This window comes from Diospyros lotus, chromosome 8, assembly GCF_014633365.1.
Source record: "Diospyros lotus cultivar Yz01 chromosome 8, ASM1463336v1, whole genome shotgun sequence".
NCBI classification, from domain to species: domain Eukaryota; kingdom Viridiplantae; phylum Streptophyta; class Magnoliopsida; order Ericales; family Ebenaceae; genus Diospyros; species Diospyros lotus.
The window spans coordinates 2,237,174-2,252,584 of NC_068345.1; the positions used below are offsets into that span (position 1 = coordinate 2,237,174).

At 34.9% G+C, this 15,411-nt stretch overlaps 1 protein-coding gene across 1 annotated transcript; it reads right to left on the reverse strand.

Moving 5' to 3' along the window:
* Nucleotides 1-290: 290 nt before the first annotated feature.
* Nucleotides 291-14,769, reverse strand: LOC127808087 (lysine-specific demethylase JMJ21). Its single transcript, XM_052346448.1, has 16 exons — nucleotides 14,402-14,769; nucleotides 10,572-10,682; nucleotides 10,383-10,438; nucleotides 10,155-10,297; nucleotides 9,217-9,414; nucleotides 8,940-9,139; nucleotides 8,310-8,409; nucleotides 7,617-8,186; nucleotides 6,857-6,979; nucleotides 6,283-6,363; nucleotides 5,863-6,194; nucleotides 5,476-5,733; nucleotides 4,275-4,359; nucleotides 3,952-4,165; nucleotides 1,738-1,909; nucleotides 291-630 (listed from the first exon to the last, which is right to left on the reverse strand). Exons 1-16 carry the CDS (start codon nucleotides 14,554-14,556, stop codon nucleotides 492-494), a joined length of 2,937 nt encoding a protein of 978 aa, XP_052202408.1. The 5' UTR covers nucleotides 14,557-14,769; the 3' UTR covers nucleotides 291-491.
* Nucleotides 14,770-15,411: the final 642 nt, after the last annotated feature.

Consider the following 15,411-nt stretch of genomic DNA (forward strand, 5'->3'; position numbering starts at 1 on the left):
CTATACTTTAATGTATAAAAAAAAAATCAAATTAACTCATCTTATTTATTTTTTTTTTTTTACACATCAAAATATAAAAATTAAATTAACTCAAAAATATAAATTTAGAAATATAATTAAAATAACAAAAAAAATCAGGTGATCACACACAAAAAAAATAAAAATAAAAATACAGGTGACAGATATAAGTTTCACCTAAAATAACTTTTGGGCATATAAATTGAACGTTATTTGCACCAAACTGAAGCAACGCATTATAGACTAATCTAGGGATTCTAGAATGGCTAAAATAGATAACACAAACAAAATTAGAGCAACTCATCACGGCTAGAGTTGGGATGATGCTTACAGTTACCATGACTAATTGGAAAGCTATTGATTGATTTCTGACGCTATTTTTGTCTAAATAGATAAAAGCTACAACAAACTATTGATATCTGCCAATTGTGTTTGATGCTTCAAGAACAAAAGCAAAGGTAGAGAGAGACTGATCAACTGAAACCCGAGTACTCGTTCAGATCTCCCCACACTGCTATCTCGACCTCCTCCCATGACTTTGCTGACCGCAGTTCCTTCCACATACTGAAAATAGCTCCCAATATATTCTCTTCGTGCAAGATACAGTAGCACCTGGACACACACAAAGATTCAGACAGGTCAATCCCACCATACCAGCAATCCAATTATATATGTATTATTATAATTAGAAAAGCCTCATTATTTCCTCTATATGTATTAACACATATTTCTACTTGATAATACATGTCATTAATAACCTATTTATAAGCAATTTAGACTCCTTTCATCTCCAACACCTTCCATAAGCCTTTCTTGGAGACACTATCATAAGCTTTTTTTAAGTCTATAAATGCCATTCAGATCGTTTTGTTTATCTCAAGGCATTTCCATTAAACACCTCAGTAGGTGAATAACTTGCAGTATCTTACCAGACATAAAACCAAATTGGTTTTCACTTTTCAAAAACCTTGGTTTCTCTCCTTAAACTTGGCTCAGTTACCATCTCCCAAAATTTCATATTGTGGCTCATTAGGTTAACCCTCTATACTTTTCACAACTTTGAACATCTCTTTTATTCTTATAAAAAAATAGTAAAAAATAATAAGCAAAATCTTGCTTTTAAAGGAAGCATAGAATTTTGGAGATTTCAGCATGGTTTTCGTAAGATTTGCTTAGAACTTGACCGGGCAAGCCCTTCTTTCTCCCACACTTCCTTCTCCAAATAAAGACAGCTACTGTTCCCCCAGAATGATCATAGCTGAATAACATTTCTGTTTCAGTCTCTGACATCACTGAATCAAAATATTAAACATGCCCGGAAGCTTTTCCTTGCCTTTTGGACATTAAACACGTGCCATAATACCAGAAAATGTTTGTCTAGAACATATCTGAGGCTACTTCCACAACTCCTGCAATCTATGACTTTAAAGATCAACACCAAAGTGTATCCTTCTACGTTTAGAAAACCAAATGTCTAATAAATCCTAAACCTAGCACTTTTAGTTTGACCTAGGAACTGCAGGACAATAAAATGCACCAAAGTGGTAAACAGTATCTTATGGCATATACTGAGACAAAGTAAAATTAGACAACTGACTTTCTGATGCATTTAACAGCAGAAACTTAATGGTCTAAAATCATACATAAGGGACACCACACTATATTCAGGATCTAGATGGAATATGGTATTATATTCAGAAGAGGTCAATTTTAACTCACATGGTTATGTATGAGAGACGACGTCCAAGCTTGCTGCCATCCTCAGCAGGTTTTTGATGCAAAGCTTTTCTTCCCAGTGGTAGTCTATAGCTTTCCAGAAACTCCTTCAGAAGATGTGGATCTCCTCTAAAGACATCTATATGTATTGGAATCAGATCGCAAATAGGGTCACCTGAAATAACAGCCAACTCTAATATCAGATTCAGAGATGATGTCTTTTTTAAACCTGTCTCTTGGTTGATCAGTTGAAATATAGAGATACATTTACAAGAACCAATTTTTCTCCAAACTGTAGTCAAGACAATCTTCTTCCTACACTCCCCTACTCATTTGTGTTAGCAATTTTGATATACTTTATACCAAACAGGCATAGGGCCCCGGTTGCAGAAAACAACCACACTCAAAATTGCAAATGCAAAACACTCATGATAACGCATGGCATCTCCACAAGGTAAGGTGAGAACTTAAGAAAGACATCTTAAGACCAAAAATGCCCCTGGTGTACAAATAATTAAAAGACAAAATGCTTACTTGAAGTCCATCAAAAACAAATAAAAAGCACATCAATGGCAGCAAAGACTTGCCCCTATAAACATTAAATGTATTCATTCACATGCAGTTATGCATATTATGCAGTAGGTATACAATTCTACCTCTCAGGATCAATGAAAGAAAATAAGGAACTAAAAAAGCATAGACCATTCAAAAGCAGGTGAATGAAGTGCGCTTGTGGAGAGTTAGTGTCACCGTAAAGCAAGTTATTGGGATTGACAACATTGACATGATGTTCTCATTGAAGCTATTAGTCATTAAACCACAAAGAATACATATATGATACACTAGGGTTAATTACATTTAGCATCCAGAACACATATATATTAGATTTGGGTTTATTACATTTAGCATCTATGTATTTTGTACCCAATCCCATTTTGCCTGTCCAAGATTCTAGTTGTGCTGATTAACCTTTTGGACTGAAGGTCAAGGTACTGTATGTGACCAAAAAATGGCCACTTTCTATTCGATAAAGAAATGACAGGTGAGCTTGGAAAAAGAGGGGCTAAACGGGATTGTTGTAAAGTGCAAGTGTATAACCTCTAACCCTTCATCGTTTTTTACCATCTTTCCTTTTTATGATTAGTCTCAACAGAATAAATGTATTCTAAAAAAAAATGACCCAAGCTCTTCTTGCCATTACTAGTTAATACTCATTGCACAGAGCTCATTTTTGGCCTGAACAGGCTTTGCACAACCAAAAGGAATTTAATGTAGAGAGTTATAGATGAAACAAAATATGGATAGAGGAATGTGCTCTAGGTTCTAGAAATGTAATGTAGCTAGCTAATTACACATTTGTATGCACGTTGGAGCAGATGGTATACTTCCATTCCAAACAGTGAAGTTAGTCATTCCATATCCCTAGACGTCTCATTTTTTTCATTTTTTTTGTATATGTTCTCCTAAATGCTTTCTTCAGAGGGAAAAATAAATTAAAAGATATGGATTCAAAAGGACTGAAAATGGCCATGGTTCTATATGAATTTGTTTAGATCGACTAATTTAGAGGGACAACAAAAATATTCTACAATCCATTGAATATCCAATTGCAAAGGTTATTAAGAAATGTATCCTAGTTCTAATATTAATATATATAAATCTACAATCATATCACATTTTAAAACACAACCATCTGCTCCAGTTCTACATAACAGGAGAATTCACATTCCCTGTAACATTTCCGGAGTTTCAGAAATGGGCATTAAACTCCATACTGAAAAGGTCAGGATTTAGAATTTTCCATAACGGATAAAACATTATACTGTGCTTGTCAGACAGACACCATAGGTTTGCAGATTAACTTGAAAGTTTTATCTGTGTGCTAATGTCCATATTTTTGTTTGCTTATATCCAACATTCAGTCAGGTATTAAATGGGATAAAGGCTAAATATAAGCCCAAGGGGGGCTAAGGTTGGATGGTTATTCTTAAAGCAAGCCAAACCAAGATTTAAGTTCTGCCAAAAATTTGGTTGGGCCATGGTTAACCAAAAAAGTAGCAGCACATACAGTCAATTATGATGGCAATCCTTGATACAACAAGCTATTGAATCACTGTATTATATGCATGTCATCAAGAAATCTTGAACAAGTTCCATTTATGCAATATCATACTTAAATGTGGAAAACTAAATCAATTAAAACTTAAAAGCACTCACCTATAGATAAACCACTAAAATCAAGGATGTGACCAGGACGCCATGATGTCTGCTCTCTACTGCCATGATGGCCATTTGCATAACCATTGTGCATCAGGTCAGCATCTGAGCTATGCTCTGTTGAGCAAGAACCAGTACAACATGGTTCCATGTGAATATTGTCATCCATTATATCAGAGTGTATCCAGGAGCAAGGTTTATCAATTTCTCCGTTCTGAAATGAGTTCAAATAAGCAAGTTATACTATGGATGAATTATTGTAACATTTCCCAAAAAAAATAAACAAACAATAATAAGAAAAAAACAGAAGATTATTGAATAACCTCAGAAGAACTCAGAAACTGTGCAAAATCATCAGGAATGTACTCGTCAACTTTTTCTATCAGAAAGCTAGGAATTGGATCGCCCCTACAAATTGCAGCAGAAGAATTTCAGAGAAGCAAGATTGAAACCCTTGTTAAAATCAAGCATAAGTGCAGCTTAAGATTTAGATTTACAGGACTTAGGACCAGTGGACATTTCCATTGATCAATAACAAAGGGTGGCAAAAAAATAAAAACTTCTTGCCATGCTAGATGCCCAACTGAGTAGTATACATTTTACAAAGAAAAAGCATAGAAAACAGTTGAAGGAAACATCAAGAGAAAAAAAAAAGGGAAAACAAACAAATCCTACTGGAAAATCTCTATGTGAAGAAGGCCAGAAATCATAATCCTAGATGAAAGGATGTAATGTTAAGTTTTAATATTCAAGGCCAATTTTCTCATTGAGATGAAAATAATAACACCATTTGACAGCAGTCCAATCTCTCATAATAAAAGTTCCAGTCAAATAACAAATGTATGTTACAGCCTCAATCTGAGGGAGGCCTACTTGAGTTCTCTCTGACATATAACATCAAAATAATGCCAAGAGTCTAAGACCCACAATAATTAACATCCCTTTCTTCTTTTTCATGGGAGATGGTCAAAACAAATTTTAATGTCCCTGCAGTTTGGAAGTATCCCTCACATCTGGGTTTATACACAATAACAATACCACTTCTGCATACAGAATTTATATCAAAACACTTCACATAGTGAGACCAACCAGGCTTTTCCCCTAAATAAGTAAAATTGGATGGGGACAAAACATTACCCTTTGTGCTTAGTAGATGGACACAGTTAAGGAGAAAGCTTTTCTCACAAGGAAAAAAGTGTGCCAAAAGAAATTGAAGGAAAATCAGAGAAAGAAAAGAAGATATATCTTACAGCATAAATTTCCATGCAACAAAGGCTACAAAAATAAATTTTGCACGTTCAGATCCAGCTTTCACATCAAATGAAAAGACTATCAAAGGAATGCCATTTTGAAGCAATCCAATCTCTCACAAAGCAAGAAGTTTGAACGTCTTAAATACTGCATAGTAAAGCCTCAAAATAAATGCAAAGAACCACAATGATTTCAACATCCTTCTCATTTTTTCTTGGAAGACGATTAGGTCTAGAAATATATAAGATCAATAAATGGAAAATGTGGGCATACCATTTAGTCAAACGGCTAGAGACATCCTTTTTCCTTCTCATTAAAGTTTTAATGAAAAAATCCCACTCTACCAATACACTAAGCTTGTAGGTGACAACTTCCAGCAAACCATCACCACAAGGGTACTCCATTTTCTCCTCAAAATTGGCAAGTCTTGAAGCATCTAGGGATGGGACAGGCAAAAGATGAAGGTTGCGCACTTGCTCACCCAAAAAGGAAGCTAAATTTAGATTATCTTCCCATGAGATATTATCTCTTCTGCAAGGAGATGAAGATAAAGTCAAGACCATCTGAACCTAGAACACTTCTTGACATAATAGAAGTGCCTTGGTACAAGCACCCTGTATCTGATTGAAACTGGGAATTGTAAAGCAAAAGATAACTTACATATCAGCAAATATTTTCCCTTTACATCTCTTTGTTACAATATATGGCCATATCCTTGAGCATTTGGAAGAACTGAATGAATCATTTGCTGACTTCCCAGCATTTCTATATTCAAAATGTCTTTTACTCCATATACCAAATTGAAAGTCAACTTCTGAACAATTTTCGGGAATTAAATTACAGGCTGTAATTACACTGGGAACTCCTCTGCCATCCCAAGGTAAAATATTATACGATCCATTTTCAAAAAAGACAATTCCGCTTGCTAAAACACCAGGAATGTGTTTTTGCAAAGGGGAATCAACCTTGCACAGTAGACTGTAAAACTCAAGCTGTAAGAAGAATTTCAAAGTTCATTAGATGAGTGTAACAATGAAAGAGCTACTCCAGAGAACAAGAATCAAGAGAACAAGGTTATACCTCAGAGCCTAAAGCATGAAGAGAAGCTTCCAACCCTCCTTCAACATAGAGTTTAACTACATGGTCAGCAATGAGGTAAACCTGTTGGAAAATAATAGAAAAGGTTATAAAATGGTCGTCAGGATGAGAGCAGTTGTCATTTGAACCATAATGTTATGATTTTGTATCATGTTGTGCCTAAACATCTATCCTCCAGAGTGGTTTCAGTTTGAATAACTGCAGTACGTTTGGTTTAGACAGCATATAAGTAGACCATGTACAAAATTATATTTTTCCTTCTTCAATGCGAATTATAAACAGAATGATCAAATGTTCAGCGCTAACCTTATTTACAGGTTAATCAACTGAAAGTATCCCAGATTTTTTATTGGACTGGTAATCAAGGAGAAAATGGAAAGTTGAAAACATCAAAGTTTATTAGATGTTCTTAGTTCAAATTGCTAGAGCACTAGCCAAATGTGTAGCATACGCACATCCAATTCCAAAAGGTAAAGGAAGGAAAGAAAATAAAACAAAATTGCTCTTTACTATGTAAAGTGCAGAAAACCACAACTCAGAACTGAAGATTGCTTACAGGATTGCTACCCGTGCCAACAGGAAGTCTCTCATCCTCAGTGGGGAATGGCAACTCGTGGAAGGAACAAATTTCTCTAGCGCATTCAGCCCATTTATCAGCATTCAGTGCAATGCACGCTCCCTAGGCCATTTCAGAATGTTAATTGGTAAATATAAAACAAATTTCTTCAATCCCTTCGCTAATCATGTAACATTAAAACCCTCCTAGAATGTCACAAGCAGAATACAAACCACGGAACCAGCTCGCCTTTTTTACATTTTATAAGAAGAAATGCTTGGTAAAAATGTTCATACCAGCACTAAAGATAGTCATATAATGCAAGTAAATATAGGGATTGTTCAGAACAGTCACCACCCAACTATTAAATAAATAGGAGTGTTAGCGATACACTTGACCTACTGGGCAAATTCTGCATCATCGGTCCCAGAAGTCACTAACTAATGCATCCTCCAAAGACGAGCCCTATCAGAGAAGGGCAAGGAGGCAGCAGATTTGATCATAACCAAGTGTACCTTGCATGTATGCATGTGCATGTGCTAGTGTGCGCTCACATGCTCAAGCATGTGTGTGTGCATGTGCACGTGCACACGCACGAGAGAGAGAGAGAGAGATTATTTTGCATCACCCTATTTGCTTGTGCAACTTACCAAGTCAGCCCCTGAGACTTGCTACCCTCAAGTGCTGGTTTTCAGTTGAATTAAACCAGTGACTCAATAAATCATAAGAACAAAGAAGAAGCTGACCAGCAGAGGAATACCTTCCATATTAGGTCTCTCAGTCCTGGTTTTGCAAGCCAAAGTTTCCACAACCATTCTCTCATTTCTCTAGGTCCTATGCAGTTACTTGAACTCCAAAGAGAATTGTAATGGTCCCTCCCTTTATCCAAAAACATCTCTAAGAAATTTACATCATAACAAAATTCTTGATCATGGAATTTATGATTTATAGAGGTCTGATTTGCAGGAATTTTGCAAGTTGTCTCTTCTGAAGGTTCAGAAATTTTAATCCTTTTCTGTCTGCATGTCTGGTCAGACACGCTCAAACCATCCTCAGTCAGCAATGTATTGGCCTCTGCTAAACTGCCTTCATCAAGAGCAAGCAGTCCGGCACGACAGACTCCCTTGTGTCTATAACCAGGAGCCATATCCAGGCAAACAAATTCAAAGTTTTTGGAGTTCACAAAATTCTGAGTGACAGCAACAGTGGCTTCCAGATTTAAAACACAATGCCACCACCCACTTGGAACAAATATTGTCTCACCCGGCAGTTGGGTACATTCAATTGGCTTATCTTCATTAGCAAGAAGTGGATAAAAATCTAGCCACCACTGAAAAAACACGACAAAAAAAATGAAAGAAAGAAAGATTAATTTACACAAAATAACTTGAAAAAAGGCTCCAAAAATAATGTGTACCCCATAACAAAGTATGATGCTTTGAATATGGAGTACCTGAAGTGATGATGGAGTCTCAATGTTGACATCCCCGTCTTCTTCATTTACATGCACTGTCACACCTAAAGGTACTCTTCCTGGAGGATACAACGCCCACCTATTCAAACAAGATTAATAGATTTCCTTCTGCACATCAGCTATTTCCACATTGGTTAAGCAATAAAAAGGGACAATTTTTTGCAGAAAGAAACATTGACATGAGCATTATTATAGCAGATAGCAGTACAAGATCAACATTTCATATATAATGTGGACCTGGTCTATGATATGAAGAAATGGCTTTAGATAGAAGGGATTGGCACGCTGGAATTTATGTAGCCGACCCCACCTAATTGGATTAAGGCTTGATATGGATGTTGTAATTGTATATGACAACATTGTATAAAATTCTTGTTGTAAGATCTAAATTGAGGTTTAGAATAACATTAACGACATCATAATTCATAACCCAAAACATTAAGATCCTTTCTCTATGGGATCCAAATCAAGTTTACCAAAATAAATCAAAACTGTATGATAAGAACATCTGAACTGAAACTTATGGTTATAGATAGATTAAAAATAGTACAAGGTAAAACTACTGTATGGAGACAGATTAGTCATCACGAAAATCAATAATAAGGTCACCTTTTACGACCACAAAGAAGAGTATTCCAGGCACTGGTAAGAGCAGGATCAACATGCCAAGAGGCACCAGACCTCTCTGGCCCAATAACAAGCCACCGGAAAGCAGGTCGCTTGTCTCTTTCTAGTACATCAAAAAAATCTTCTTTGAACAGGTGAGGCACGCTGTAATCCTTCAATAAACCTGGAGCAACTTCTCCAAACTGCATGAATTCTAAGTTAGCAACTTAAAACTTCAAAGAGAAACACAACCATATGAAGATTGACACTAGCAAGGCACCTTTTCATCAAAAATATAGAGTGGATCCTCATCATGCTGAATTTCCATGTATGAAACATAATCCTTAAATTTCATAGAAATTTTCCGAGCACTGCTTTGAGAGATCTTAAAGTATGTATCTCCATAGTTGAGCAATAGTTGGTCTATTTTCCATTTATGTGTTGCTGGCCAAGTATCTGCCAAACCTGAAAGCAAAACCTGGTACAGAGTTCACCAATAATCTATTATGAACAATGTAATGCTTTAAACAATTAAGCTAAATATAGGAACCTGCAGAAGATGTCTTTAATTTCCCTTTTCTGGAAAGAATAAGATCAACCTCAATAGAAAATTAAAGAAACATGCGGAAGAAATCAACCTAAATATAAACCAAGATTCTGGCATAAAATTTCACTGCAGCAAAATAAGGAAATCAATTATTACTATCAAGATTCAGAGGAAGAGGGAGATATATGGAAAGGAAAGATTGGGTAATAGAATCAAATAGTATGGCTCAATAAAAAAAAGTGCTCAAATATTAATTGGAGAGTATGATACATGGATCATTCTATAATTCTGAACTAACCATGCAGCAAACCGAGTAAATGGTATAAAAGTTGGTTAAGCTATAGGTGCCAACTTATTGGGTTGGAGATATTTCAACACTAGAGTTCCCTATGAATTATGCACAAGACACTTTACTCATTGAAATAGAAAGTCAAAACCATTCAATTCCATTTTACCCTATATGGACGTATGCAGAGTTCAGAAATATGAAATTAAGCAGTGTCCTTTCCTTAGGAATGAAAATTTATGAATCTTGCACACAAGACACATACCAGGAACAGATACCTATGCCAGTATCCATGTAATATAGAAATTTAGGACAACAATATTATTGCTTCACTTTCTAATCTTATTCAGTTCTTTATTTCAGAATCAGAAACATTAACACTTACTGGTTTTTTTCCATCAAACTCTTGATGGAAGTCTTCTAATGAGAGGTAATTCTTTCTTTCCACATTTCCATTGTCAAAAGAGAATCCAGCCAAGGTGGTATAACAACGGTAATGTCTTCTAAGCAGAAATAAAGAGCTGAATCCTATAGTGGAGCAAAACAGTGATAAGTTAATGTCTCTAGGAGTCATCATTGAATGAGAGTAAAAGAAGGTCCCAAAACACCTTACCATCAAAGTAAATTGTTTTTGTGCATGTTTCTTGAATATCATTTGGCAAATTCAATCTGCAATTGTTTGAATATTCAAGGGAAGGGTTAGGAGAAAAAGGAAAAGCTAGGCATATCTGCACAAGAAAATGATGACAGAAAAATATATACTTCTTAATATGAAAAGCTAAAGGATGACCCTGCAACATACTGAGAGAGTGCAGTTTTCTTCCAGGAGCCTTTGTACTGAAGTTGGCCGTTCACGTTATTAAGACATAGACTCATCCAAAGTGGTTCTTCATTGCATAGGATGTACATCACACTGCATATTGACAACAAAAAATAAAAAATAAAAAGGGGAAACAAAAAGTGGTTTGAATTTACATTTTCCTCCAACCTTCGTTAAGATAATAGTCTATGTGCTGCATGAAGAGGGGCAAACTTGGACCGTTTTAAATTAATAAAGAAAACAGGCATACTTTCATAAATGCCTTGCCACCCTAGGCTGTAAGAAGATAGATCATAGCCCAAAAGAGTATCTTACAATTGTAATATGCAAGAAACTATGTAGGTGAAATGCACATTGTTCGTTCTTATATAAAAGAATCAAAGGAATAACTTGATTGAAAAAAATGCTTTAGCTCGAATTCATGTAGTCAGCCCACCTAGTAGGACTAAAGCTTGTAATGATGATGGTTTGAACAAAGAAAATAATTCTCTTGTTCACATAAGGAATTTATCACCTACTTCATTTCACAATCAACTTTTAGAATATGATTATGATGACTAAAAATTGTGGCCTGGCTTTAGAACCACTAGTACTTTGTCTGATGCAGGTGAACAGAGCTTTAAAGCTGATTCAAAATTGAATTAATGCACTACTTCACTGCTAACCTTCTTATCCATTCTTAACAACAGAATTTCCATGTCAAATTTGTGCAGATATAATACTGACAAATAAAACAGTAAGCTGCTAGAAGTTATTCATCCTCACCATGTTAAATTTGATGTGCAAAAAAAACAGCCCCAATATATAAAATTTCACTAATTCATCTACATTTCTAATTTCCACTTTCCAGAACACAATATTTTATTTTTCTCTTTGTATATGGTCTGGATCCATCTTAAGTCTGCCCTGAGCTATATTGCAAAATCCTATTAGCATCATGGTCATAATCGTGACCTACAGAATTTCTAGATACTAGAATCAAGTTTCCAACCAATCAATGGGGCATTATCAAGTGATATGTTTATGATGAGATTGTTCAAACAATTGAGACATTCTATTGGGAAGACCTTGGCAAAAGGTGATGATTAATATAGAATTTAATAATGTGCTTACAGGCAGAGCCGATCCTAGGTTTTCTAAGGCTCAAGGCAAATTTTATCAAGTGTGCCCTTTTATATAAATTAAATAAAAAAAAATAAAAGTTATCAACTAATTAATTTTATTAAAATTATAAAAATCTATAAAAAAATAAAGAAGAATACTTTGGGACCTCATTAAAACCTTTTTTGGGGAAAACCCAATGAGACAAAACCCCAAACGAAGGAAAAAGAGTACCTCGCATTGTAAACATTGCATTAAAAAACAAAAACTACATATTTGAGTCTACATATTTGGCTAATAAAAAAGTCTATTTTGATTCCCTATATTTTGTTTATTTGTTTTATATTATATTATATAATTAATAAGAGACTTTTCTTCCTAATTACGTTTCTTCTTGAGATTGAGAATTGATTGATTAGCTTCCCTTTTCATTGACAGGATAGAGGCGATAACTTCTTTTCTTAAATTTTTTTTTTAATTTTTTATACACATATATGCATAAGCTTAAAAAAAAAAATTGGCCCCCCTCAGTTGTGGGCCCTGGGCTGTAGCCCTGGCCCAGGGCCGGCTCTGCTTATAGGAAGCTAACAATACATTCAGTCTCATCTGTTTTCTTGACTGCTACACATCCATCTTAGTATCGTCATCTCTGTTGTGATCATATTTTGAACATGTGGATGCTTTTTTGTCCAATATTCCATGCCAAAACAACAAAGTTAGTCTCATATCTGTCTTACAAATTTTCCTTTTAGCTTTAATGAAATCTTATTATCACATAAAATGCAGGACACTTTTCCATTTCAACCATTCTGCAATAATTACATGGGTAATATTAATCTCCCCACCTTTTGGATAAAGGATGATTGATCCAGGATATCTAAATCAATCTTTTATTTGCATGACTTGATCTTCGAATTTTACCGTGACCTCATCCACACTAATATTTTTACTAAATTTACATTTCATATTTTTGGTTTTCACTCTACTTAATCTAAAACCTTTAGATAAAGTATTTCTCCACATCTCAAGCTTTGTATTCACACCTTCTTTTGTCTCATCCACAAGCACAATGCCATCTGCAAAGAGAACACACCACAGCACCTCTTCTTGGGACATGTTTAGTGAGTCCATTACGAGGGCCAAAAAGTAAAGACTTAATGCAAATCCAATACTAGTTACTAATTTATATATCTCTTTCTCCATTTTTTGTATCAAGTCATTGGTATAAATTTTCATAAGCATTAGAATTTGCTTCACTAACTACCTTTTTCGCTTCTTTATTTGGGCTTGGGACCAACGGTAGACAACAATCCACAACCAAAGTTTTGTTAGGCATGTAGTAACATTGAGATAATCAACTTAAAATCAAGATTTCCCAATCAAGTTTTGGAGGTGTCAAAGAAGATTGAAAATCCAAGGTTTGCCAATCATGTTTCGAGGTTGTGCAAGAAATTAGGCCAAAACTGCAATACAAATCTTTTATTTTTAATTTTTTAAATTATGAATATGTTTGGAAAAGTGTGCAAGAGTACGTTAATAATAGTGACCCACGAGCATGGCACCTCCTACAAAGTACACATACTTCTACTTCAACTATTTGCATTTTGCACATGCAGTGAAGTATCCATGTATTCCAATGGCAAATTACTGATAAACTCTCACTCAATATATCTGTGGCAATCCTTTAGCGGATTGTTTCTCCACATGTTTTAACTCTAGGTCTTGGAGCAAATCCTTGCCCACCATGGCTGCAATTAACACAGCTATCAGTTTCTTGAGAACTACCGTCCTTGTTGCTTCTGATTAGGCTCCAGTACAAGCCTAAGTTTGTTGATTTTCTGCAACACATTTTGGCATAATATTCCTTTAACGACTATAGTGTCAGTGGAAGCCACTCCATCCAATCCAATGTTGAAGTAGGTCAAACCCCCATCTCTATCATATTAAAATTATCAGCCACTCAATTAGTTATACCAGTTATTATTTAAACAATTCTATAATTAGGGTTCCTACTCCAACACTAACATAATGCTTCATGAAGCAGTTATTTGAACAAACATCTTTTGGCTGATTGACGAAAAAATCAATCAAAGATAATGATGCAACAAATCATGTAATGACGCACGTGGAGATTAAGTATAAACCCAAATGTTTTCCTATGTTTACATGCATGTAGCTGTGTGGGTTCCTTCATATTCCCGGCATTCCTACTTGAATAATTATATTTATATAGAGATAAGTAAGAGATGCATATATAAAAAGGTATCAAAGGATAGCACCCATGTACACAAGAGATGCATATATAATAACCAAGTATTTCATCTATAAGAAATTACCCAAAAATCTCCTCAAAATCTAAAATTAGTTAAGAGATAGCTCGAGGCATTACACATTGACCTCCGTTGGTCAAAGAATTGGTTTATTGCATCCCTTTGTTCTTCTCTAAAGTTATTTAAGACCGTACAATTCCTAATAACCTCTGAGTTCTTACTCACAAAATGACAACTAGCTTCCGACCACAAAACCAGTTCTTCTCACGTATAAGGAATTGATTACAACGAAACGCAAGTACTACAAATACTAATAAGAAAATACGGCCCAAACATAAGGACTTCCGTGCACAATTCCTAGAAAGGAAAACAAATAAAATATCGACCTAATCTTATGAAGAATTCCAGACTACAGATCCACAGATGAGTAGGAACCGATACCTGCTAACGCAAGAAAGGCGAGCGACGTCGCGAGGAGTGAGATTCGTCAATATAGCACATATGATTTCATCTGGAAACACGCGAAGGTCACCGAGAGCGTCCGGCCTTCGGTCTCTAGGAAGAATTCGTGTTTCCGGATGCTCCACCACCTCCATTGATAGCCTTGCGATCCGAGAGAGATCTCCCTCACAACTCGATTCGTCCTCGATCCTCTGTGCGTCTACTACAGAGCGAACGAGAGAGAAAGCGCAACGCGGAAACGTCGCCACTAGCGCGCCATCCCCGTAGAAGTTACGCCACCGCGTCTAGCCGCCTCAGCGGCTATACCGCGTGGCCAGGGCGCGTGCAGTTTATCTCGTTTTCCTTGTTATCCGAACCGTTTATCTCGGTTTTCTTCATTAATATAGGGAAATTTTATAAATAATAATGCTAAATATAATGGTTAAGTAATAACAGATGTCCATTATTTTTAAATAAAATATATTTTTAAAATATAACAGATGTACTAAAATTAAGATGTATTTATTATTTTTATATTAAACAATTAAGAGGATATTTTCTTTAATCTAAAATTATAAATAATTTAAAAATATAAATATATAATTAACATTCAATATCGATCAATTTATTCGTCTCAAATTTTAATTAGATGCTGTAATTATTATATTAAAATTATTATATAATTTGGACCTTATATCAATTGCAATTATTATTTCTGCAACAATAACAAAAAATAACCATTACTTTAACCTTATCCTAGTCCCAATAGAATTGTCTATTTAGTCTGAATAAGTTCGAAATCAAAATTTCTAAACTTTTTGAACCAATTTGAACAGATCCAGTCTTAAATATTTAATTTTAATTTTTAATTTAAAATTATAAAAAAATATGCATATTTAAATTTTTAACATTTAATATATTATATATTTATTATTAATAAATAATATTATTATATTAATTACAACCGATTTTGGAACCTACACTAGACAAAAAAGCAAAAACCATTTGCA

Bases quoted from the DNA above. Each gene is read 5' to 3' on its own strand.
- LOC127808087 (XM_052346448.1), bottom strand. From the start codon at position 14,556: ATGGAGGTGGTGGAGCATCCGGAAACACGAATTCTTCCTAGAGACCGA. The intron at 9,140-9,216 runs GTGCCTTGCTAG...GAATTCATGCAG, and splicing joins TCTATATTTTTGATGAAAAG to TTTGGAGAAGTTGCTCCAGG. The intron at 6,980-7,616 runs GTATTCCTCTGC...GAAATGGCCTAG, and splicing joins TGAGAGACCTAATATGGAAG to GGAGCGTGCATTGCACTGAA.